Below are 24,887 nucleotides of genomic sequence, written 5' to 3' on the forward strand. Positions count from 1 at the left end.
TTCTTTTAAAGCCCTAAACTTGGAAATTATGCAAATTTATGTAGTTTCATGCATTTTGCTCTTTGACCAGTCTGTTTTTCCACCTACGCATTTTTAAAAAAACTTTTATATGCATAAAGTTAGTGTAAATAAAGAAATACAGAACTAATACGTTTGCCCCTGTTTACTCTCAAGCAGGGAGACAAAATGGTCACAAAATGGGCATTTTTTTGCTGTGCGCCTGAATATTCCCTCAGAAAAACACGTTAAGTGTTCCTTTTCAGTGATATTCTTATTAAATTTGAACCATTTAAGACTATATGATGTGGACCCATTGTTTTCCAGCTAAAAGGGGCAGGTTTTAGGCGAGAAACATAAATAAATGAATTAATAATCCTGTGTGTTTAAACATCCTATAGATTTAATGCCAGAAGCACTTACAGAGCTCCCGACAGTTTAGGGGGGGAAATCAGCTTAAAACCCTTCAAAAAAGACCAAAACCATATCTGTACTCCAAACAACAGCTTGGGATTTACTATGGGCGAGACTGGGATGGGCCTTTTAGGATCATTTATTGTACATTTCTAGGATTAGGATGAAGTTAAAATCAAGTCAGAATCGTAGCCTCGTCTTTCTCTGTCTTCCGAGGTGTGTGTGTGTGTGCGTGTGTGTGTGTGTGTGTGTGTGTGTGTGAGGGAGAAGGAGAGGAGGGGGTGTAAAGTTGATGTTCTGGTTGCTGTGTAACTACCCCCCTCCTGTCCTTTCTCACCAATAGCCTCCCATTCATCCCCATTGTAGTAGTTAAGCTCGGTTGCCCTTGGACACCGCAGGGGACAGTTGGGGAATGTGGTGTCCGGGCGAGTATGTATCACAAACGGACCTAAAGCAAAAAAAAAAAAAACACTGCAAAAAAATTGGGATAAACCAGCATAAAGAAAGCATCTTTTTATTCTTAGTTTATTTGTAAAAAATGACACACCCTGCTTTGTTTGAGCCACTCCCATGTCTAAACTAGAACATTTCCAGAGCTGATCCGATGCTCCGCTCCTGCATGTCTGCACACCGGAGACTCGTAGCCCAGAATAGAAGCTGGCGTAATTGTCCTTTATTGGCTGAGAACACACTCAGGGCCAAATCACTCGAGTTGCTCATAAAAACTCCCTCAAAGCGGAAGAATGGGCCCTGCTACGTCCTGCGCCGCTGAAAGCACACATGCAGACACTTTCACACACCGCAGTGTGCCAACATTTCAACAAAGCTGTCTCTCTTCTTGTTGCTTGGTACGATTCCCTCTGAGATGCTTTTACTCTCTGTCTGAGATGACAAATTATCTTTCGCCCTTCCCTCTCAGTCTTCATTTCTCTTTCTGCTCTCTCTTCACTCCGTCCTTGCCCCTTCCGAACTCACCATTTCTGTCATTTGTCTTCATCTTCCTCCCCCATCCCTGCCCTCTTTTTTTTTGTACAGGCCTCCAAGATAGATTCCCTCAGGAGTAAAGTGGACTTGCTGCGCCTCCCTCTGGCCCTCTCTTCCAAGTCCATTAGCAGTCGCAAGAGCCAGCTGGGCGTGGTCTGGGAGAAAGGCGGCGGCTCGGGGGCAGGAGGGGCCAGGAAACCCCGCCCACCGCCAGCCTCCGACATGGACAACGAGTCGACGTACTCGGGCTACTCCTACAAGTCGTCCCACTCACGAAGCTCTCGAAAACACAGGTAGAGGACCACAGATTGTTCTCAAGGCTGCAACCAATATAATTTTCATTATCTGCCAATTACTTCGTCGATTTTAATTGTTTAGACTCTGAAAGCAGAGCCCAAGTTAATGTCTTCAGATTGATATTCACTCAACGAAAGTTATGTAGATGATGCAATTTACAACCACACCACTAGATGCGGCTAAATCCTACACACTTAATCTTTAATTTCCTGTTTTTTAATGAATTGTTTCAGCTCTATTTGCACAAGTTGCACTTGCATTGTTGCAATTTTATATATATTTTAGCATGGGGAAAAAAAGAGATATCCAAAGATCAAACAAGATGAAAATAGACACATGGTGGCTTTTAAATAGCTTTTTTTTTAGCTTGCCAGATTAGAATTTCACCACAGTAGCAAATAATCAAATAATCCTATCCCTGACTCGATGATAGTATATAACCTGCCAGGACAGAAAGTTTGAAATCCATCCCTGACCTGCCACACTTTGTCTTTCTCTCCAGGGAGAGGAGGGAGAGGCATCGCTCAAAGAGTCGCGACATCAGCATCCGTGGAGACAAATCGGTGACCATCCAGACTCCTGCAGAGTCGATGCTGGACGCGGAGTCCACGAGAGGAGACGACAGGGTCAGAGTTAAAATTTAAAACACCCTCTCCACACATGTTAAGGCATATATAAATATTCTCCAATACTACTGTGGCTGCTAAGTTACTAGTTACCTTACAGATTGGATGCTGCATCAAAGCCAAAGTATTGTATTTTTAAAGTGCTTCATTTTATCGGCATTTGAAAAAAAGAAAACATTGCTGAATGCAGAATATTGTATCTGATAATCGGTTGACCCATAGTATACAGTAAATGCATACATGTAAATATATGTATATTAACTTTAACTTGTACCTTTGATACTTAAGTACATTTAACATCAGATACTTTTCGGCTTTTACCTTACTAACATGATAGCTTTACTTTTACCTGTGTATGACATTTAGGTACTTTTTTCAACACTGATGTTTCCACATCTCACTTGTGTTCCCTGACTATTTGTGATGTCGCAAATCATGCTCGTAGCCCCTTAAAATCAGATGAACACAGTGTAAAATGACACTTGGATGAGGCTTTAAACCCCCTGTGCTCTACCATGTATCACCAACACTGTCCTGTCTGTACAGGATGACAACTGGGGCGAGACCACCACGGTGGTCACTGGCACCTCTGTGGACAGCATCTCCAACGAGGACCTGACACGGATCTCTAAGGACCTTGAGGAGTCCTCGCCGCTCGAGTGCCGCCGTTACTTGAGCCCAGCGTTGGGTGCTGTCCTGGGCCTCTTTGCTCTCATCACTCCCTTGGCCTTCTTGGCCCTCCCACAGCTCCTGTGGAGGGATACGCTGGAACCTTGTGGTACACCATGTGAGGGCCTTTACATTTCTCTGGCCTTCAAGCTCCTGATCCTCCTCATCTCCACCTGGGCGCTGTTTCTCCGCCCACCCAGAGCTACTCTACCACGCTTCTTCATCTTCCGCTGTCTGCTGCTGGCATTGGTCTTCCTCTTTGTGGCATCTTATTGGCTCTTCTACGGGGTTCGAGTGCTGGAGCCCAGGGAGACGGACTACAGGGGGATTGTGGGATATGCAGCATCTCTGGTGGACGCGCTGCTGTTCATTCAGTACCTCGCCCTGGTGCTACTGGAGGTCAGACATCTGCAGCCTGCTTTCTGTCTGAAGGTGGTGAGGACAGCAGATGGGGCGAGTCACTTCTACAACGTGGGTTGTCTCAGGTCAGTCGATTGTCTTTATTTATACTTAAATTACGTTTCATTTTATTTCTTACTTTGTTTTCATTTTCCATCCATCCATCTATGGTCGCCCACTTATCCGGGGTCGGGTTGCGATGGCAGCAGGCTCAGTAGAGCTGGAACCAATTGTCAGAATTCTTGCACAGAGATAAACAAAACAATCATTTTGAAGGAGCACAGATTGCCTGACAAAATGAATGCTGACAACCCTGCATGCTATAGCTGTTATGTACTGCTTGTTTTGTACTTTCTGTTTTTATTGTCATTCATTTTGGTCTCATTAGCCTACATTACAACAGACTTTGCTTCTGCTGCATGCAGTCTAGTAGGAGAGCCCGTTTCTGCCACAAATGGTTCACCACTTCCTTTTTCTACGTTTGTATGTGGGCATGAATCTGTCATGTTTTCACAGGTGATATACTCTGATAACAGCTCTCTGTTTTGAAATACACCAGTTTAAGAGAAGAACTTTGTTTCTACTTCCTCTGTCTTGTGAAACGCAGTATTCAGCGGGCAGCAGTGTGGGTCCTCGACCAGTACTACACTGACTTCCCGGTCAACAACCCTGCCCTGCTCAACCTGCCCAAGTCCATCCTCTCCAAAAAGATGTCTGCCTTCAAGGTCTACAATCTGGGGGAAGGTAAAATGACCTCGTGTTCAATATTTCATCTTTAACCTGTTCCATTCAGCCCACTCTGTATCAGAACAATCCCTATAATACACTTAACAGGGTGGAAAGCAAGTGATAACTGGCTGCTGACAAAATCTGCCTGAAATACAAAAACTACCCCTTTAAAAATGAGAAAATTAGTTTGTAAATTCCACAAATAATAATTGAAAAAACAACTAGTCTTTGCTGACATGACCTGGATGTTCTGCATTGGATTGTATCCAAAATTGGATTACCAATTTAGATAATATCAGTGTTTCTGTCTACAGAGAACAACGCCAATAACTCTACAGGGCAGTCGAGAACCATGATCGCAGCTGCCGCTCGGAGAAGAGACAACTCCCACAACGAGTACTACTATGAGGAGGCAGAGATGGAGCGGAGGGTCCGCAAACGCAAAGCCAGGCGAGGACAGAAATACTTTGTCTGCAGTTAAGTGTCGGCAGCTTTACATCAAAGTCAGTGTCTCACTCTCCCGTCTCTCCTCCCAGGCTGGTGGTGGCAGTAGAAGAAGCCTTCACCCACATTAAGCGTCACCAGGAAGAAGAGGCCGCGACCTCTCCCAAACATCCGCGGGAGGTGATGGACCCCAGGGAGGCGGCCCAAGCCATCTTTGCCCCCATGGCACGGGCCATGCAGAAGTACCTCCGCGCCACCAGGCAGCAGTCCTACCATACTATGGAGAGCATCATCAACCACCTGCAGTTCTGCATCACACACAACATGACGCCCAAGGTAAGGAGGGTAGTACCTCTATTAATTCATTTTACTGCAGTTCTGTGTAGGGCTGCATCTGATTACATTAACTGTGGATTCATGTTTAGATTATTTTTGCAATTTATCAATTAGTTGTTTGGTCTATTAAAGGTCAGAAAATGGAGAAAAATGTTAATCAGTGATGTCCTCAAATGTCTAGTTTTGTCAACAGCCTAAAAGATATTCAGTTTACTGTCATTGATGAAAGAGAAGCCAGTAATTATTAACATTTAGGAAAGCTAGATTCAGAGTATTTAGGTTTTTTCTTCAATATTACTCAAACTGATAAATGGGTTATAGCAATAATTGGTGATTAATGTAATAGTTAATAATACAATTAATTGCAGATGTGTTTAAGTTGTTGTTTTTTTCATTTTATTTTATTTGTGTTGTATGTTTATGTATATTTAATTTTATCCTTCATCTTATTTGTTTTTAGTTCGATATTTACTTCAGCTTTTAGTTTAGGTTTTATGTGTTTTTTGTGTAATTTTTTGTTAATCTTCATAGAAAATGGGTGCATCGTCTGCATATTATGCAACTTTTTTGCATTTACCCCAATTTTTCCCATTTTTTTCAAGCTGTCATCTCACCTGAATTGATCATGTTTACTATAAACTGTGACTACAGTGTTTTCCTAGAGCGGGAAAAATACATTTTCACTGTGAAAGATCAGTTTGATCATTGCAGCTCCTGCCACACTACACACTCCATGTTAACCTATTACATTTGCCCTTTCATGTCAGTAATTATAAAGTGATTAATGAATGAAAAAATAAACATTAAAATGACTTAATGATGTCTCACAACTGCACCAAACTTTTACTGAGTGTTTTAGAGCATATTACATAACATAACATACATATTCATAACAAGCTGATTTACCCATATTGTTCTTGTGTCTCAGGCTTTCCTTGAGCTTTACCTCAGCCCAGGTCCCACGCTCCAGTACCTTGACACCAGCAGTAGGGGGCGCCAGTGGACGCTAGTGAGTGAGGAGCCAGTGACAGCTGCTCTACGTCAAGGTCAAGTCTTCTCCCTGAGACGCCTCGACTTTTCCCTGGTTGTCACGGTGACACCACTCCCCTTCCTGCGCCTGGGCGAGGAATTCATCGACCCCAAAAGTCACAAGTTTGTCATGAAGCTTCAGTCAGAGACATCCGTGTAGGAGGAGGCAGATGAATAATGGACAGTGGAAAGTAGGAGGATGGTGATACTAATTATAGTGCTTTCAGGGTATCTTTTTATACCTTTTGGTATCACGTAGATATTTTTCCAGGTTTGTATTTGTTGTTAAGCATGACACCCAAATATGTAAAGGGGACATGGCTAAGATATCATGAACCAAAAGACAAAAAACAAAACAAAAGACAAAGAAGCAGGAATACCCCTCCTCAGACCTTGTTCCCCTTTTGAGCTCTGGTGACAAAAAATAAAACCACACTTGTCTCCAAGTGCTGACTGTCAAGCTTTGGTAATGCATTGCAGACTGCCCACAATACTGAAGAAGTAGGGCTATTTCTCTGTAGTATTTCACTACAAATTTAATAAAAAGCATCTTTTGATAAACATTTAATGCTTTGGTTAAAAAGTCTATAGGATTTTAGCCACATTTGTAATTCATACAGCATTTTTAAAGAGAATATACCCATGCAGGACTTGGACTGTCGTCCGATACCCTTTTTCCCACCACCATCATTCAGATTTTAACAAAACGCGAAAAAAGTTGATTCCTACCCAGAAAAAAAAAATAGTGGGTTGCAGGAACACTGTACAGCTGGCCTTTTTCATGCGTCAGAATTGAGGGGCTTCCCTTTAGCTCAGTCTTTGTCAGAGATAATTTTACTTCTCTTTTCTCTTTAACTTGAAGTTCCTGTTTGCTATAACTGGACAGAGTCAGACATAAAAAAAAAAAAAACCCCGGCCCTGTCACCTTTCCGACATTGTCTGGCGTCACTGACTGTATCAAAGTGGACAGGTGTACCTCCCACTAAAAGTATGAAGTAAAAAACACTGGATGGATTTGATGCACTGAATATTCATGAACATGTTTGTATAATTTCCTGCTCAGGTTTGGTCAGATTACTTCTCTTTTCTGCAGTTCCACCCACAGAAATGTGTTTTTGTCCAGTAACACTGGCTCACATGTGAGCTTTTAATTGGACTTGAAGAGTTGCAGCTCAATATAACCAAGTACTGACAATGTGCTTCTTTTTGGCAGCTTTATGTTAATTACCGTCTTTGATATTATTGCAACGTGTCTGGTCTGCTAAAGTGGTCAAGTTGTGGCTACGTTGCATTGTGGGTAATGTAGGCACCAGCTTTTGAAAAGCAGTCCACCGGTCTAGCTTTGCACTCCTATAAAACTGTTGGACTCAATATGGACAGTTTTTAAAAAGAAATTATCAAAGTCGATACAGCAGAACCAGAGATTTTTTTTTTTTCAAAACCTGGAGCCTACATTACCCACAATGCAACTTAGCAACTGATTGACATCACTGGAGGTAATTTATCAGATTACATGCAGCTTCCTCTGGAGCCACAGGAGGTTTTCTACTACTTTTTCATATATTTAGTAGTACTCCCCAAGACCTGCAAACACCCCGATGTGTGAAATGGGTGGAGTTACCCTTATTTCTAAATAAAGTTGTGTTTTTTTAAATCGCCACGCAGCCCAAAAGATATTTTTTGTTTATTATCCAGTATTTTCCTTTGAACTAACTGATTAATCGTTCCACTTCTAGAGTACTAGTTTGTTTCTGGAGATATAATGAAGCTGCCGTATGTACTGGGGGTCAACGGGCGTCTTCAGCAGGTTAATCCGGCCATGGGTTGATATGTTTGCACGTGTGTCTTTTGCCACTCAAAAAAAAAAGTCCTTTTGACACTACAGATAGATTGTTGTGCCACCAATGAGCAGTTTACATGTACATTTGAATACAGTTTTATATTTTCATGTTTTTCTATGGATCACTTTGTTGTAGTCAGTCTAAACTAACACTTCTGATGAAGATTGTTATTTACTGTTAAACTGTTTTTTTTTTTAGGACTAAGGTTTTTAATAAATGATCTTATGAGAAATGTGTTCCCCCCCCCCATGTGAGTCATATGTTGTCATGAGTTTCTCCGTCATTTCGTTCTGCTCTTTCAGACAGGAAGCGACACTCGAGTGGGTGTATGTGAAGATAACGTGGTGTAAAAAAAAAAATTACACTCTTAATATATACTGTGCAACCACTTGTGAACAGCAGCTGGAATGTACCAAATGGAAGAGAAAAAAAATTCCATGAAATATTACAAGTATGGACACTACAAAATAGAAAAACAACTCAATCCTGTATCCTGAATTTACACTGATCCACAGAAAATATACCCAAAAAGTACCTGGGATTTTCTTTCGAGGAAGATACATTTGGCAACTTCATTCAAAATAAGTTTTGGTAAAACTGGATATGTTAAAATGTGTGTATAGAATTGATCACCCAAATATTTAGTCATACCTGGAAGACCATCCATGATTAATAATCGAATGCGAAAACAGTATTCAAAGAAGCAGCAGAATCTCTCAAAACCGGGGACAGAGGGCTGGTGAGTTTTTTAGGTGGTCAAACGAAGGTCAGAGGCAGGTGAGGTCGGCAACAGGTAATCAGGCCGGAGGAAAGTGCCGGAGAGTCTTGCATGAGGTGAAGAACGATCTGGCAATGAGTGTCTGTGAGGCTGGGGTATATATACTGGGTTGATTGGTGATGAGGATGAGAACAGGTGAGTGGAGTTGGCTGATCAGGTGAGAATGACCGGCAGAAATGTGCAAGTGAGCAGCTCTACCAAACCCTGACAGTACTAGTTTTGAAATATGGGTTGGTCATAATGCACGTGGTGTCGCGTCATGAAAAAAAGAGGACAAAACCAAAAAGGAAGTTTCAAAAGGCTTCCTCCGTTCCTCTGTCGTTGTCAGTAACAATGAGATTACTAGTCATCAGTATTATCATTTTGCAAGGTAAGTCCACTTTTTCATTGACAGAAAATACCGTAGAAAAGATGTGCCAAACTTTCAAACACTTAGAAATATTTAAAACGACAATTCAGAACAGAAAAAGTAACTTCCTGGCTTCCTGAAGCAGAAATACTCCGGTAGTATTATTCTTTTTTAAAAAAAAAGCTAAAAAGATTTGTTTTTAAAGTCGCTCAAGAAAAATCGCTTATCAGTTAAAATGTCTTTCTCAGGAAAGTCAAAAGGAAGGGTAGCGTTTTTTGTGATAAAAAGTCATAAGCAGGAAGCATCTGTAGCGTGTGGTGTGACAACGTGACTAACACAAGGTCTGTCATCCCTCAGTGAACCGCAGAAGCATGATAATCATCTCATAGATGAACTTGAACTGTTAAAAGCCACAGCATTATTATTATTGTTGTTATTATACAGTATTCACGTGTATCGCAATCCAGCCGTCATTTCCTGATACATTTTGTTGGCAACATTGGTCTGAACAGTCGATCCACCACTGCGATCGAGGCAGCTATTGCCTGAATTCACATGAAATGTTGCGCCTACATCTGTGGCTCCCAGAGCATTACTCCTACCGACTTTTGTGATCGCCTGACTTTACCTCCTGCGCCACCATGAGGTTGACATTTGTGATTCAGAGTGAACAACTAAACAATGGATTGTCATGGAAGTGGCTACAGATATTCAAGGTTCCTTAAGGATACATTCTGATTACTTCGGCGATCCTCAGACATTTCCTCGTGTCACCAGCAGCAAGTTTATGACTTCAGCTTTTAGTTTTGCTGCATAAATGCGCCACTATAATTCCTGCAGTGACATTACTGTGCTAAATGTGTCACCAGAGACCAACAGTTTAGGGGAAGTGTTGCTTTTCCTCTGCTTATTACTCAGAGAGACCTGATATGATGTTGCAAGTTGAACCCTTTTAAAATTGTTTTCACAGTGGGACTGGTCGAATCCCTCAAAGAGGTCTCCGGGTACCTTGGGGATAACGTCACCTTGCCCTCAGGAGCCGACCCATCGTGGACTCTTTCCAAAATTGAGTGGTCGATATTTCCAAACAACACTTGGATTGCCACTTCTCGCAATGGGAAGAAAAGCATTGAACGGTTCTATCGATATAAAGGGAGGCTCAGTCTCGACACCACCACAGGTACAAGACTAATCTATGACTTCAGAATCTATCAGCGTTAACAAATGTTATTTTATTTCTCACTTTACAGTGTCTCCTCGATGTTTTTTTATTCAATAGGTGACTTGACGATCCATAACTTGAACAGACAGGATACCATGGAGTACAGTGTAGACCTTGACAATACAGCGGGACAGGACAGTGCCAACAAGATTAAGCTCACAGTGACAGGTAAGAGCCACTAGCGTTCAAGACCGACACAAATTTAATTTGTCATATTGTCATTCATTGTATTTTTATTGTTATAGAAGCCCTTAAAGTCCCCATGAAGTCAAAACGACTGTTTAGGTGTTTTGATCACAGATATATCCAGTATCAGGCCCAACAGAAGCAAAATAGCTGTTTTGTGGATATTTTTAACGTTATTTTAGAGTTTGTAAATTCCTGGAAACGCCTTTCAAACTTTGATGTGCTCGGAACCGGACCTCACGGATTGCTGTACAAAAAACAACTTCATAACTTTATTCAATGATTTGGGTGGAAATGGGTCATGTTTTATGGAGAAAATATTAGCTGGTTTTCCCTCCGCTGTCCTACCTTGAGCAGCTCTGGACAGATAGCTTTACTTGTTGCTAAAGTAGCTGCCAACAAACTAACTGATAATCGGCAGCTTCTCAATGAACACCCCAAGACTGGGGCCGTACGCGGTCTCTGAGGTCAACGACGGACGGTTACAGCACTGAGGTGATTTATGGTGTTCCTGGTAAACAGATACCAGTAGCTTTGTTGCTAAAGTAAGCACTTACTTTTGCTGAAACCTCCAACCTTGCAAGAAAATAACCTTGCTGTTTTTACAGGAAACGCGCAACTAGGTCAAAGCAAATGGCACTCCTTGAGCTGTCTCATGGGGTCTTTAAATAAAATGAGTGATTTAATTTCTTCCCCCTTATCTTTAACCCTTTTCGTAAACAAATGTTTGACTGCTGAATGGAGAGACTACAGTATATCCTCACTTCTAATCAACAATTCCCATTAAAACCCCCGCAGAACGCCTCCAGAAGCCGACCATACGGACAGCCGCCTCTATACCTGAAAATGGAGGTTGTTGGGTGGTGCTGCAATGTTCTTCAGCCGATCAAGGCGTTGAATTCACCTGGCAGGTTGAACCTTCAGTTGCGACCGACATCAATACACAGGATCGTCATGGCAGCTCTGCAGTTCACGTAGCGTTCCTCAACACCACACGGAGCGATGTCCAGTTCACCTGCACCTCCAGCAAGAATAAGGAGAACAACACATGTTCTGTCACCCCACATTGTTCTGGTAAGGTCACAATGGACTCGAGCAAATATGATGGCATGGAAGATGATACAGTATGAGATATTAGGTTGAATTCAACAATCAATTAATTTGATTTTGATTCTTGAATGACTGAAGACTGAACTGGTGGACTTGATGTTATGTTGTTGTCTTCTTCGTGTTGTTTCAGTTGAACCAACTCCGCCAGTTCTTCCTGAGTCCAGGTGTAGATATGGTCTCGCTGTGGTCGGGGGAGCCATCCTGGGAATTTTCCTGTCAGCAGTTGTAATGTACTTTTTCGGAGGTGAGAACAAATCAACATCCTTGTAGGAAAACTCTTCGCCCTCCCTCCTCCAAAGGTATGCCACAATCTCAGCTGAAGCACATTGGAAATAACACACAACATTAGCATTCTCTTATTTATTTTGGTTAAAAAAAATCAGCATCAAACTCAGACAAGAAAAGGAGAAGGGTTTTACTTAAAAGCTTACAGAGCATTTCTATTCTGCACTTCCCACAGTTGTACTCACACAACTGTGCGGTTGAGTCAACCTGCTCACTTCCTCTTCAAGTGTTAACAACCGTGCACTAAGTTCAGTGTTGCTCTGAGTTCATTTAGGTCAACAAATAGACACAGACACCCATGACCTTGCCAGCCACACCCAGTGTGGTTAGTAGCTTTGGGAACGCTGCCATAATGTGAGCTCAACATGCAAGGAATGCAAACATAGACGGTACGGTAATCTTTTGTCAATATGGACAGATTTGCCGGAACGGTCAGCAAAAGAGAGGAAATAATGGTGGCTTCTTATCTTTTTAAAGACCTAATTCCTGTCCATTCTTTGATAATTTTTATTCCTTTACATCTTAAGGGCCCACTGATCCAAGAGTCAAGACGAGTTTTTCTTAAATTAATCCAAGTTGTGAAGATTGTCCTGTTTAGTCCATCACTCACTGTAAAGGATGCAGGTGTACATGCACAGCAGGCTCCTTGATATGACACATTTCTCTGACTGCTACGATCATGGGGACAAAAAGGTGCGACTCGAGGTTGTGGTTTCTTCAGTCTTCCGAGCAACACTTCCGAGCAATTTTCAGTCACACTTACTCTCATCATAACCCTTCGTCTTTCAACTCTGAGCTTCAGCCCACACATTAATCCAAGATAGAACTTGTCCTGAGGTTACTGTTTCCCAAAATCACGACTAATTATAAAACTAATTTCATTTTACACTGTGTTGAGAACATATTGAACATGACTATTTGTGACTCTCAAGCAATTAATATTACATGTTGACAACTTCTTTTCTGTTTTTTATTGCAGAAAAAATCAAAGCTGTATGGGGATTCATCACAGGTATGTAATTCATGGACCCATGTTCAAGGTTCAATGGTCGCTGTTGCATAAACTCACTTGTTTTCTCGTTAATTTTCCAGGAAAACAGCGACAATCAAACAATTCAGCAGAAACAGAAGGTTAGCTTCTGTTTCTGTTTTGATTTTCCCAAGTTTTTTTTTTAGCAATGAGAGGTAACATAATGTCAATATTTCTAAAAATGTTTCTCTCTTCTTCCGACAATTAGCTTGACAACTATACAAGATGTGCAAGTTTCAAGAAGAACAACACGATGTCCGAAGGGGCCTACGCAACAGTGTTAGTGTTAGTGAACCTGCATGTTGAATATTTATTTATAAAGTGAAAGCGGGTTTCACATGATCGAAGGGAATGAATGTATTTTCAGAAAGCCTACAGAGGAAGGACACAGTATAAGAAAAATCTATGCAATCTAATGCAAACCAAAAAGACACCAAAGATTTACAGTGATATTGATTACAGGTGTAAATATTATTTAAGTCCAACTTATGTATAGTTTTGTACCTTTCATGCACTTTTGGAGACTTCTTTGAATGCTTTGACTGACTTTGTTTTTCTATTTTTTTATTCCGTCACATGTGAACTTTTTAAATTTCTTTTAACGCTTTTAAAACATTTATTAGAAATTTCTATGGTCCAAGTTTTTCAAGTGTCCTGAAGATCTCTGAATTATGTTTGACTTGAAATCCAGCCAACTATTGTGTATGTTTTTTTATGAGAGAACCGTTTGTACTTTCTTTGTTGTTAAAGCTTTCCCCCTTAACATCGATTCAGTCATTTACTTTTTGTTGGATATGCTTTGGCGATATTGTTTTGGAAAAGTGTTTGTTGTTATTATTGTAAATATTAGTATTTTTAGGAGTGTGGATGTTAAATGTTGTATATCAAGTTCACTGAAGAGGTGGAAATACATTTATGTGAGGACCCTATGAACTTCTGTTACTGTTGCCAGGGGTGTCCTCAGAAATTTGAGGGGCAGCAGGGGCCACTGAATTTATCGGGGCAGCCACCTTAGGGGTGGGAGAATGACAGACAGATGGTAAAAAGTGTCTTGCTGGCTGGATATGTATTTGTTATTTTCATCATTGATTTATTGTAAATGAATAGTCGTGAGTGGGGTGGCCAACAAGTGAATCAGGAGGGCCATAGCCCCCTGCTGGCCCCCCTTTGGGTGCACCCCTGACTGTTGCACAAGTTAAAGGGAAATTAAAAGAGTATGAATTAATATTGTTTTCACACACAAAAAAGCATTGTTACAGTTGATAATGGCCGCCTCAATGTTTCACATTCCATCTAAGACGAATCAATTTGTTCTAAATAACCGCAACAATTTTGATACAAGCTTATTATATTCCTGTGTATGTTGTAGTTTGTCAAATTTATAAAAGTTTCAAGTGACTGTATCGCTGTATAATATATATGGGAGATAGAAATATTAAAAAATGTACCTTTTTTAAAAAGTTGTCTTGATGAGAACGGGTTAAGCAGCAGAGCAGCAGAGCAGAGGGGAAGTCTGAGTGACATCATTCACACATGGAGGGAGTCGAGGTGCTATGACTGTGGTTTTAAACCGAACCCGGCATTAACTGCATTGCATTTCTTGGTAAAGCCGCCTGGGGTCAAAAGTTATTAGAAACACTTTGTTTCTCACCAGTTGTGTTGTGTGGCACTTAAGCAGGAAGCTTGTCTTAAGCACACACATGTAGGCGAATTGGACTAAAGTACTTTAACAAAATAGAGAACCAAACAGTAATGTTGTAGTACTCAAGATTGACAGTCTGAAGACCATTTTTTGAGATTCTTGGTCTTGTCTTGGAATCCAGGGCATTTTTACTCGGTCTTGTCTCGAACTCGGACTGGGCGGACTCAGGTTTTTTGAACGAGACCGGTCAAGACCACCGCTGATAGGCTTTTTGTCCATGCCTTACTGATAAGAGTGAAAAATGACCCTCTCAAAAACAGCTAATAACTTCAAATCATTGGTAGTGTAAAGATTTCCCCTAGCTAAAAAAAAAGAAAACTCACATTTTGATGTTTTGTTATGATTTTCCTTTGATATATATATGGTCTTGACCTCTAAATGTCTTGGCCTTGTCTCGGTCTCGGTACTCTCTGGTCTTGGTAATGTCTTGGTCTCAGTTGGTGCGGTCTTGACTTCAACACTACCAAACAGTGATGGAATGTAACTAAGTAGATTTACTTTAGTACTGTACTTAAGTACAATTTCAAGGTACTTGTACTTAACTCGAGTATTTCCTTTTTCTGCTACTTTATACTTCCACTCCACTACATTTTGAAGCAAATATAGTACTTTCTAGTAACTACATTTGATGACTGTAGTTACTAGTTACTCCTCGGATTACATAATGCATCTGAATTAATATATTTTATCGGCAATCAGTTAAAAAAAACAAAAACACATTCTGATAATCAGAAAAATGCTTAATAATAATAATTGTCCAGGTGGGTAATGGGTCACATAGTATACAGTATACATCTATAAATTTACTTGTACTTTTGATACTTTAATAAAATACTTTCAATAAATACATTTAAATATCAGACACTGTAAGACCTTTACCGTAGTACTATTTCTATGTGTGACTTTAACTTTTACCAAAGTAACAATTGAATGTGTGAAAAATCTACTTTTGCTGGACACAAAACAACAACACAATGATAATATCATGCTTGGTGACTAGATAGTCATTGAAAAATATCAGCTGAGCCACTAATTATGTGTTAACTTTGAATGCATCTAATGCTGCATTTCATCATTGCACTTGCCGTACTTGTGCTAGCTTGATGCTTTTTAATAAACAATCAGCTCTGCAGGTTCCAATATTCAAGCTAGTAATGATATTTTACAGCTCACCACACTTACATTACACAGGTTAAATGTGGATGCCTGTATTTTTAGTGACATCATGTAAAAATTGGTATTTTGTGTGATTTGGCGCCCCCCACAGTTTCTGAGTGCAGCACCACTGTTGTAAATACAAATCCCAGGTCTGCAACAATTTGTCAGGCATAATGTAGGTGCTAACTATGAACAGAACTCATTATATCATAACAATGTATGTGTATGTTGAAGTAAACACATGTGTAACGCTGTGATCCTACCCTCTCACTGAAGTTACATAGTGCAGAAACAAGTGATGGGGGGCCGAGTGGCTGAGACAGAGACACCATTCACCCTGTAACAAGACACTGTCAACATGATTTTGAAGCTGTTATTTTAAGGTAGAAAAAATACATATTGCTTTACGTGTGCTTGCAAAGACACAGTGACACAATGACAGTAAATGCAGTTTAATATGGCCACCGCTGCAGACATCAAACATTGTTTATGCAGGTTTCAGGAAAAAGATCCACAGTACAGTACTTCCATTAGAGAGCATACTAAACAAACATTTAAAAATATAATCTCTGTATTAACAGAATTTACAACAATGTTACAAAAACTATGGCATAGATAGCTTCAAAATATAATAGCAGTTTTTTTTATATATGTTAAAGGTAAGTTGGAACTGTCTCAAGACCACAAATTAAGCATTTACAAAAGCACAACATGGCGGTCAATGTACACTTTCTATATAAAAAAAGTGGTGGATCATTCTTTCATCATATTAGCCTTAATTTCTTCAGAATGTGCCTTTTCCAATGTTGCTTTGAGCAAAATATCTTGTGTTTTGTTTTTGATCTTAAGCTGTGAACCTCTAAGAAATGTCCTGGTAGGGCGACACCGACGCCTTCCTCACACGGCTGAGCTGGATCTTGTCGTACACAGTCTGGGGCTACATGCGTGACAAAAAGAGGTAGTCGCAAAACCATCAGTGTCATAATCTTTTGCAAGACTCCTTTTATTCAGAATTCATTTCAAAAGCACGGTGTGCAATATTTATTAGAAATGTCACAAGCATGATTTCATGATTTCATCATTCAGAATCCTGAATGTCCTGAATGTCCTTTAATGATTCCTGAATGAATCATTAAAGGATGTGGTTTGCAAACAACAATATCGGTTTATCTACTAAATCTTCAAGGTGCCTGCCTGTCAAAACATGTGTAAAAGAAGGTATGTATGTATGGACTTGTGTAGATCGGTCGTTACACCCATGTCGTTAGACGTTAGCTGATGGGTTTAGAGATTGCTCTGTAAATGACATTACTTTAAGATGGCTGACTAATAACCACTTGTGGCCATGTTGCACAAACTAGCTTTCAGCCTTTTGTACATATGAAATACTCCAGTGATCTTTGTGTCAGTAGTCATGCCATTAGAATAAGAGTTTCCAGAGGTGGAAATGTACATGTAAATGTACGAACTTTGGTTTAAAACATAAAAACAAAAATTAAAATTATGTAAAGAAAAAACAGTATTGATGTAATGTCAAAGACATCTAGGTATTGTGCTGCAGAAATGTCTACTGAAGTTAGCATGCTAACCAGCTAACCCCAGCCCACCCTGTCTTGTAATCCCAGTCTGAAACACTATCTGCATGGCTGACTGAGCTAACTAGCCACCGGCAGCTACAGTTAGCAGCAGCTTGCAGTTACTCTGGTGATATGCGGGGCCCAATTTGTTTCTAGGTTTCCAGTTCTTACATATTGCACCTTTAATTGTATTTTTCTCTTAAAGCAAAGCCAACGAAAATCATTAAAATGTGCACTGTCATATAGTCGATCTAAGGGAGGAAAAAGTGCACTGAGCCACATGCTATAGCTGTTAAATGTTATATATGCTAACCTGCAAGAGCCTCAAAGAAACAACTTTTGCTCTTACCCCTGGTGTGACTTGATTCCCTCTGTTATCAATGGTTTCATACACTGAGCATGGCTTCGAGGTTGGATCCTGGAGATTTAAGCGAAGAAACAAGAAACGACAATGTGGGTAAAACATGCATTTCATCCTCTAAAACAAGTATTGAATTCCTACTGAATACTTACGTCATTAATTGCAACTTCACTGATGTCAGCGTACACGGTCAGATCATTTGCGTCACTATCTGGGGGTAGATTCAATGAAGGAACAACGTTGTTATGGACAACTGCTAACATTATGAAGTCAAAAAGGGACACAGTGTTATTTAATGTACCAGTTCTTACCTGGTTGACTTTGTTTGCAGTAACAAGCACACACCACTATTACAATTATGACCATGATGAAGGAACTTCCTCCCACCACACCCAGGATCAGGATAGTGCCAAAGCTTAGGGGAACTGCAAATGATGATATTAGTATTATTATGACAGAATAACAGCAATGGTGATCACATTTGCACAAGGTCGAATAGAATTAATAAAACAAGAATGCCACTTCAACAATGAGCGCAAAAATAAATCATTGGTAAAATACAGCAATTACATTTCTCATCAGTAGATGAGAAAGCAGCAAGTGAAAGTGACACGACGGCAAGTAGCAATCATAACGCTAATCGACAACATCATCAGTGATCTATGCTCTCATCCTGTACGGCAAGCCGTTAGATCATTTATCAGTTTCACAGGATTCACGTGACAGATATTGAAACCAGATTTCTGGCTGGTTAAAACTACATGCCTCGATATCACTTTACAATGCATGAAAATACCAAGTACAGCGTTTTGGCTAATGCTTTCCTCAGTATGCAGGAAAGCAGTTCAGTATCATAACTCTACAATTGCTTTTAAATTGTATTATTAGCTCTAGCGACCCAAGAAAAGAATTAAAATATGTTTTATTGTGAGGAAGTGAAGGCAATTTTATTGGAAATTATGACAAGTCATAACTTAATTGGACATTTTTTTAAAAATTTGAATTAAAACAACAACATGTAACTTTTGTTGTGTGGCAGGCCGGCTGGTGCCGGGGAAAGTAGCTCCTGTTCAGTCGAGGGCAGAGCCGCACCCTCTGGAGAACAAAGACCCAGAGTCACATCTGATTCTGCCCTGATCCAGAGCCATTCACCGACGGGAGGAGAGCTCAGAGATTACTTTATGACTTTTGGGATAAAAATATGGATTTATCTTCACTCTTGTTTATCAACCCGACTGCATCAGCGATCCGTGAAGCTGACCTCCATTGTACTGTAATGACGACTGCTGACTGGAGCAGGAGGGGAAATGTACTTTACTTTATGAACATAGAGAGGAGAAGGGAAATAAAGGAGGGACGTGGAGTCTCTGGTGTGTGTCTGAATTGGTGTGCGCCGGTGCTTATCTTACGGCCAATCTACAGTAAAGTAATCTGGGGCTGCATCTAACCCTGTAACTTTTGGTGTTTCTTGTAACATTTTGTGTTTTGGGGCATCACTTTTTGCTGAAAGTTGAGAGAGTTCAGATATCGAGATTCACCCTTGTTTCTCTCGCCTTAAAATCAAACCCCTAATTCAACAGTGATAAACTCTAATCTCCACTCTTGCACATACCTTTTGTAGCTTTGCACGTCACATTTTCGGACGCCGACATGTCACTGACAAAGTTGTACAACGTGCAGGTGAATTCTGTGTCTCCGTCCTGCGGCCTGATGATGTACTGCAGCCTGGACCCGCTTCTGGTTTCGTTCCTCACGGTCCAATTGTAGTTGACACTGCTGTAAGAGGTCACACTGCACTCCAGAAAAACTGTGCAGGATTCATTCGATGGGTGCCAGGTGGAATTAGAAGTCAGGCTGGGCTGTTTAGTAATGGGCTCTAATGAGGCAGTTTAGAGAGGGACAGAGAGAGACACTTCTACTTAGACATCGCAGCGGGCTGAATTTCATGAATACATTTCATACGATCATAAAAAAGACACCAACAAATGCAGGTATAGCAAAAGAAGGAGAATTCACATCAGTACACATCCTTAAATCTAGTTTCCAAAATATATAAATATTCAAATATAATTGAATTAGATGGCACTAGTAAACATCAGTGTAAACATTAATGGCGTCCTCCTCAGCTGAACTGTAACATTAACTAGCTTAGTTAGCTAGCTTCTCGTCCATGGGAAGATGCACGCTTCATTCTGTGCAGTGGTATGGTTGTCAGGTGTAGTAAGAAAACTACATGTGGGAATAGTTCCCACATGAAACTGCCAGATACTAGGTATCTGGAATATCTTGAGTAACTACGTCTAATTTCTGCAAAGAGTCTTTTAAATGTATGTTTTTGGTCGCTTTGGGCACCATCTAGTTCCATTATATCTGAGAAAAGGCAGCAACTCACAACAAAACAATCTAACTGGATGAATAGTACTACCGATAAGAGGAAAAATACAGTCTGTATCTGATCAGTCCTTTGTGTTTGCTCCCCAAAAGAAATCTGAATAAACCAGATTATAAGAGTGGCTAAAGGAAGTAGTCTGTTCGAAATACTGGATCAGAGACACTAAAAATCAAGAACAATCAGAACATTGTTGTCGGTGACTCACTGACAATCAATAACCATAAAAGCATAATATTATGTGACGTGACATTCTACAAACATTTGTTGTTATTGTTTGAGTAAATATATATTATATATTTTTTTTTAGGCGTGGGTTTATTAACTTTTAAAGGTGCAATATGTAAGAATTTTTCAAAAATGAAAATTGGGTTGTTATATATATTTAACCCCAAGACAATGAGTTTACAAGTTTACATTTTAGAGCAAGTTTTCAGCTACTTCTGTTGTTTAGAAAAACGCTGTTTTGCTCTGAAGCTCAGGAAGTGTTGAGTAGATGATGACTAATATCTCACTTTTTGCTTAACTTGTCCTTTAATCAATCAACTGATTTAAGAAAAAAAAAAGAAAAAAAAGAAATGACAATTCATAAGCAATTATTAGGTTATTCGGTTAGTAAAAACAGAAGCTACTTACCATGAACTAGTAGAGAGATGATGACTGTTTCCCTTTGTGTGTCATTCACCTCTGAGACAAAACTGAAGTTACCAGAGTCGTTGAGAGTCAGTCCTCTCACTGTTAAACTAAAGGTTTTGGAGTTTAGCTCTAATCTGCCCTTAAACTGTTTTTCAGAAACATTCCCGTCTCTCTCTGCAATTTTTACCCCTCCATATTTCCACACTGCCCCAGTGACCCCGTCAGGTGGTAAGCATGACGGAAGCTCCACAGTGTCTCCAACTTTTTTATGGATGACACTTTGACAACTGGAAGCCTCCACATCTGAAACACAAGCAAAGCAAACAACAGAGTATTTTTATTTACCTATTTATTTTTACATATTTTTGAAATTTCACTGTCATATTTGTCTGTTCCCATCACTGGAGATTGTCTTAAGTGCTCATAAAGTGAGAGCAAACAGCACAAAATCACCTGGAATCATAACCTCTGGGCCTAGTATGCAACGTGTGAAAGGACATGCACTGCAAAACCTTCTGCTTTCTCCCTGCGTTTGTTCTGTTATTCTCAAACTGGACATGATAATGTGTCTTAGATTGATTCATGCTTTTACCCACTTCATCGGGTTCAGGAGAAACAGGTCAGAATTTAGTAATGTTCAAATTAGAAGCTGATTTATTTCTGATGACACTTCGAGTGTTAAAATAATTCACATGAAGTAGCATAGAAAACACAGTATAGGATGACATGAAACATAACATGATTAGTAGCAGACATGACAATTATACATTCATGACACAATATAATTAACATGCATGGTATGACGACACGACATGCTATAACATAAGATGATATAATCCAACATGACAACATGATGTAACGTGGAATAAGCAAAAAAGACGTCTTCCTTTAGTACTTGTTTGTTTGTTTCCTGTCTCTTCCTGCTGAAAAGTCACCATTGGTTTCCTTTAACGATGACGTAGACCATAACAAATTATTTTAGTCCTCTGACTCAACCATAGACCAGGGGGGAGGATCAGAAAAAGTTCACGAGTCATGCATTGAATTGTTGTTGTGCTTTGTGGATTTACTTTGTCCAGAACAAAAAGTGCTTTTCAAAAAAAAAAAAAAAATAAGATTGTATTTTTTAGATCGCCAACAGGAAATAAAAATAAGAAATCAAATATTTGTGTAACAGCCATTGTTGTTGCTGTGAATAGTAATAGCTCACTGGCAGGTTACCTCTGTCTCATTTCCAACTAAAACGCAGTGAAACCACAGACTCTGACCTCAGTGGAACGCTTTTAGTCAGAGCCGTTCATCACTTTCGGTCAGTGCTGTTTCTAGTGGTGGAGCAGGAAATGTTGACCTGTTTCCACTGACATGTTGTGTGTGTGTTGTGTGTGTTGGTGGGCCTCACAATTGGATGGAACAACACTCAATTAGCATGTGCATGGTAGTAACAAAATATTGACGCAATAGTGAAACAATAAAGGCTTGTATCTGTGAACTTAGTCTGACGCACCGGATGTTGTCTGTGGTTTTTTCATAATTAAACCTGTGTTATCGGAGGCCACTGGGTGGGAGTGGGTCTGGGTATAAGTCTGACATAGGGCACCTTTTAGTGGGAAGTCTCCCATGAATGTATTATTTATACCTGGATACAGTCGAGCAGCTCAGCCTTGCTCTCAATTTCTCCCTGTACTACTGCAAGAAACTTCCCTGTGGCCTAAAAAGCATTTTCCCCATAGACCAATACTATGAAAACAACGTCTTTAAAACCATTGACAGCACACCTCAGACTGCAAACAAGGTCAATTACGACATTTTCTATCATGGAGTTGTGATCCATGGAGGTTATATATCGTTCAAACTTTCCTCAAGCATTCTCCTCCCTTCATCTACATGCGTGTTACCACTTTCAAAATCCTTGGCTCTATGTAGAACAACATCGCCGATCTCTGAGCAAGCAAACTATGCGCTCACACTAAACTTTACTATTAAGGGCATTTTGTCTTGGTTTTGTTTTTTCAATTTTGTGTTTTCCTGTTCTGTTTTGTGGGTTTCATCCTCATGTGACATGTTTTCTTTTACGCTTCCTGTCTTTATCTTTTTCCCACCTTTTTCCCTGTTCACCTGTGTTTTAGTAGTTAATTAGTCCTTGTGTATTTAGTCCAAGTGTGTACGTTCTCTTGTTATCAGCTCGTCAGTTTTGGTCTGCGTGCTTGCTGCAATGCTCCCTGTGGTCCCCCCACGCTTCAGCCTTCTTTGTATTTAGTTACATTTTTAGATAACACTTTACTTCTTAGATTTGCCCAGCCTGCTTTTGTCTGTTTTGTGAAATTGTCTTGGTGTCTTGTATTTGGGTTGTCTTTTGCAAAAACCTAAACGCTAGCTATTATAAAGCAACATTATGTAACTTTATATCTTCCAGAACAGCTTCAAAATCATTTTGATGGCACAGTGCCTTGTAATAAATAAAAGAATGCAGTGCTTTGGAGAAACTGTTAACACACGGTTTATACAGTGCCTTTAACACTTAACGGAGTTAACTGTTTTGGCTGATTTTTTCCCATTTTGTCCATCTGTGCGAGATTATAGTCTCCTTTAAAGCAGCATTATGTAACTTTTTTACTTTAAAATAACAGCTTCAAAATCATTTTGATGGTACAGTGTCTTGTTACAGGCTGAACAGTGTCTCGGTCTGAGCCTCCCCCCCCTCCATCACCTGTAACTTCAGTGACAGGATAGGATCAACTAAACACACATACAAGTTTTCACCACATAACATTGTTATGATGTGATGAGTTTTTCGTAGTTAGCACCTACATTACGTCTGACAAAATGTTGGTCGCCAAATCACACAAAACGATCATTTCTATATAATGTTGCTTTAATGCCAGGGTTAAACAAGGTCCCCATGACACTCTTTCACAGGGGCCCTGTCGCTACGTCCAGGGTTTAGCACCGCCTACGACAATTGCGATTCACACTTACATACCCTCCTCTACTTCTGCAAATACCCCCTTGTTCCTGTCTAATCAAGTACTGTATGTGCTGTGATCAACTTCAATTTATCGGAAATAGGCCAACTACGAAAAGTATATCAGAAGGTATAAGTATATAACCAATCCTGTCAGGAAGAGGACGAGATAGAAACCGAAGAGATGACCCATATCTGAGTTATGTCAGTATTTTCAAGTGTGCAGTCCAGCAGATGCAGCAGGAAATTTGCTGACACAGTGTTCAGTAAAAGGCTAAACATATCTACAAATGTAGACCACAAGATACGATAGCCTGCCGATCAATGCCAACCGAAAAAAAAAGCTTCAATAGATGTTTGAGCACCATGAGCAGATTGCGCCTTTATTTTTATGAGAGAACACCAGTGCTATCTTGAACATTAAGTTCAGTTGTTGAATTCATTTCTATCATTTGAATGCCCCAGGTGTCAGGTCAGTATATTACCAGTATAGCTTTGAAGCCCCAGCTTCATTTCTCACAGGCGCTATTTAAACACCACCTTGCATTTGCAAACACACAAGACAGACCGACTTTGGGCATCTTCCAAGGAATACACGTCATTTCCCGAAATAACATGCGCACATCCAGTAAATCCTGCTGTCTATTCTGAGCACGAGAAAAGAAAAAAAAAGAGTACTCAAAAACACTCAAAATCCATAAATTTACGATCGACGGTGTACGTACCTTGGAGACAGACCCCAAAAAGCAGCACAGAAGCGCATGTTAAGACGCAGCTCAAGCAACGAAGGCGACCTCCAACCATCTCTGTGGTGAGAGGAACAACAACTGTTTCCTCTTCTGGTCTCTTGTCATGTCAAGTTAGCACAAAAAAAAAGAGGGTGGAGTGTGGGGGAAGGTTCCTGTCACAGAGAAGCAGAAGAAGCAGCGTGGCCTGCGCTAATATACTGCGAGAAAGAAAAAAAAGCCCCTGAACAAGAACAGAACTAGAAAACGCTAAAAGCAAAAGTTTAATGAATAATCATCCGTCAGAGCTTTTTTGCTAAATCACAGTCTGCTGCTATGCATTAGATTATAATGTGTTACTTAACCATTTGTTTCTGTTAGGTGACAAAACTGAAAAACAAAGTGAATGTTCAAGATTGCCTAACATTTGCCATGACCTCTGGTAGTCCTGACTCTATATTATACCAATCCAGTCCTCTAGCTGGCACCTAATGTATCTAAAGATTACAGCAAGCACTCTAGTTGTGTGAATGTGTGCTCGAGGAGAGTGAGAGGTGACCATATCAGAAAACCTTTCCGCCTACAGAAGCCACATCCTGTCATCAGATATCCCTAGATAAGGAGATGCTAGTGTTTGTTTCACATTGACATT

The 24,887-nt window shown here is 40.1% G+C and overlaps 3 protein-coding genes across 4 annotated transcripts; 2 read left to right on the forward strand and 1 right to left on the reverse strand.

Annotated features, from left to right (window-relative positions):
- The first annotated feature begins 1,450 nt into the window (after positions 1-1,450).
- Positions 1,451-7,997, forward strand: LOC141003224 (vang-like protein 2). Its single transcript, XM_073474511.1, has 7 exons — positions 1,451-1,688; positions 2,195-2,318; positions 2,865-3,472; positions 3,994-4,130; positions 4,430-4,565; positions 4,652-4,895; positions 5,824-7,997. Exons 1-7 carry the CDS (start codon positions 1,618-1,620, stop codon positions 6,082-6,084), a joined length of 1,581 nt encoding a protein of 526 aa, XP_073330612.1. The 5' UTR covers positions 1,451-1,617; the 3' UTR covers positions 6,085-7,997.
- Positions 7,998-8,803: 806 nt separating this feature from the next.
- Positions 8,804-14,179, forward strand: LOC141003622 (CD48 antigen). 2 transcript variants are annotated; one of them, XM_073475016.1, is made up of 8 exons: positions 8,804-8,913; positions 9,863-10,072; positions 10,172-10,282; positions 11,099-11,374; positions 11,541-11,654; positions 12,675-12,707; positions 12,788-12,826; positions 12,934-14,178. In XM_073475016.1, the coding sequence occupies exons 1-8, from the start codon at positions 8,877-8,879 to the stop codon at positions 12,936-12,938; spliced, it is 825 nt and encodes a 274-aa protein (XP_073331117.1). In that variant the 5' UTR covers positions 8,804-8,876; the 3' UTR covers positions 12,939-14,178. The 2 variants fall into 2 exon arrangements, with proteins under 2 accessions (XP_073331117.1, XP_073331118.1); XM_073475017.1 differs by lacking the exon at positions 12,788-12,826 and having other exon boundaries at positions 8,834-8,913; positions 12,934-14,179.
- Positions 14,180-16,021: 1,842 nt separating this feature from the next.
- LOC141003812 (T-lymphocyte surface antigen Ly-9-like) lies at positions 16,022-24,329 on the reverse strand. The gene is made up of 7 exons (XM_073475277.1): positions 24,236-24,329; positions 20,549-20,851; positions 19,136-19,399; positions 17,835-17,948; positions 17,676-17,734; positions 17,512-17,580; positions 16,022-16,522 (listed from the first exon to the last, which is right to left on the reverse strand). The coding sequence occupies exons 1-7, from the start codon at positions 24,312-24,314 to the stop codon at positions 16,445-16,447; spliced, it is 966 nt and encodes a 321-aa protein (XP_073331378.1). The 5' UTR covers positions 24,315-24,329; the 3' UTR covers positions 16,022-16,444.
- Between the last annotated feature and the right edge of the window lie 558 nt (positions 24,330-24,887).

This window comes from Pagrus major, chromosome 10 (assembly GCF_040436345.1).
Source record: "Pagrus major chromosome 10, Pma_NU_1.0".
Classification (NCBI taxonomy): Eukaryota; Metazoa; Chordata; class Actinopteri; order Spariformes; family Sparidae; genus Pagrus; species Pagrus major.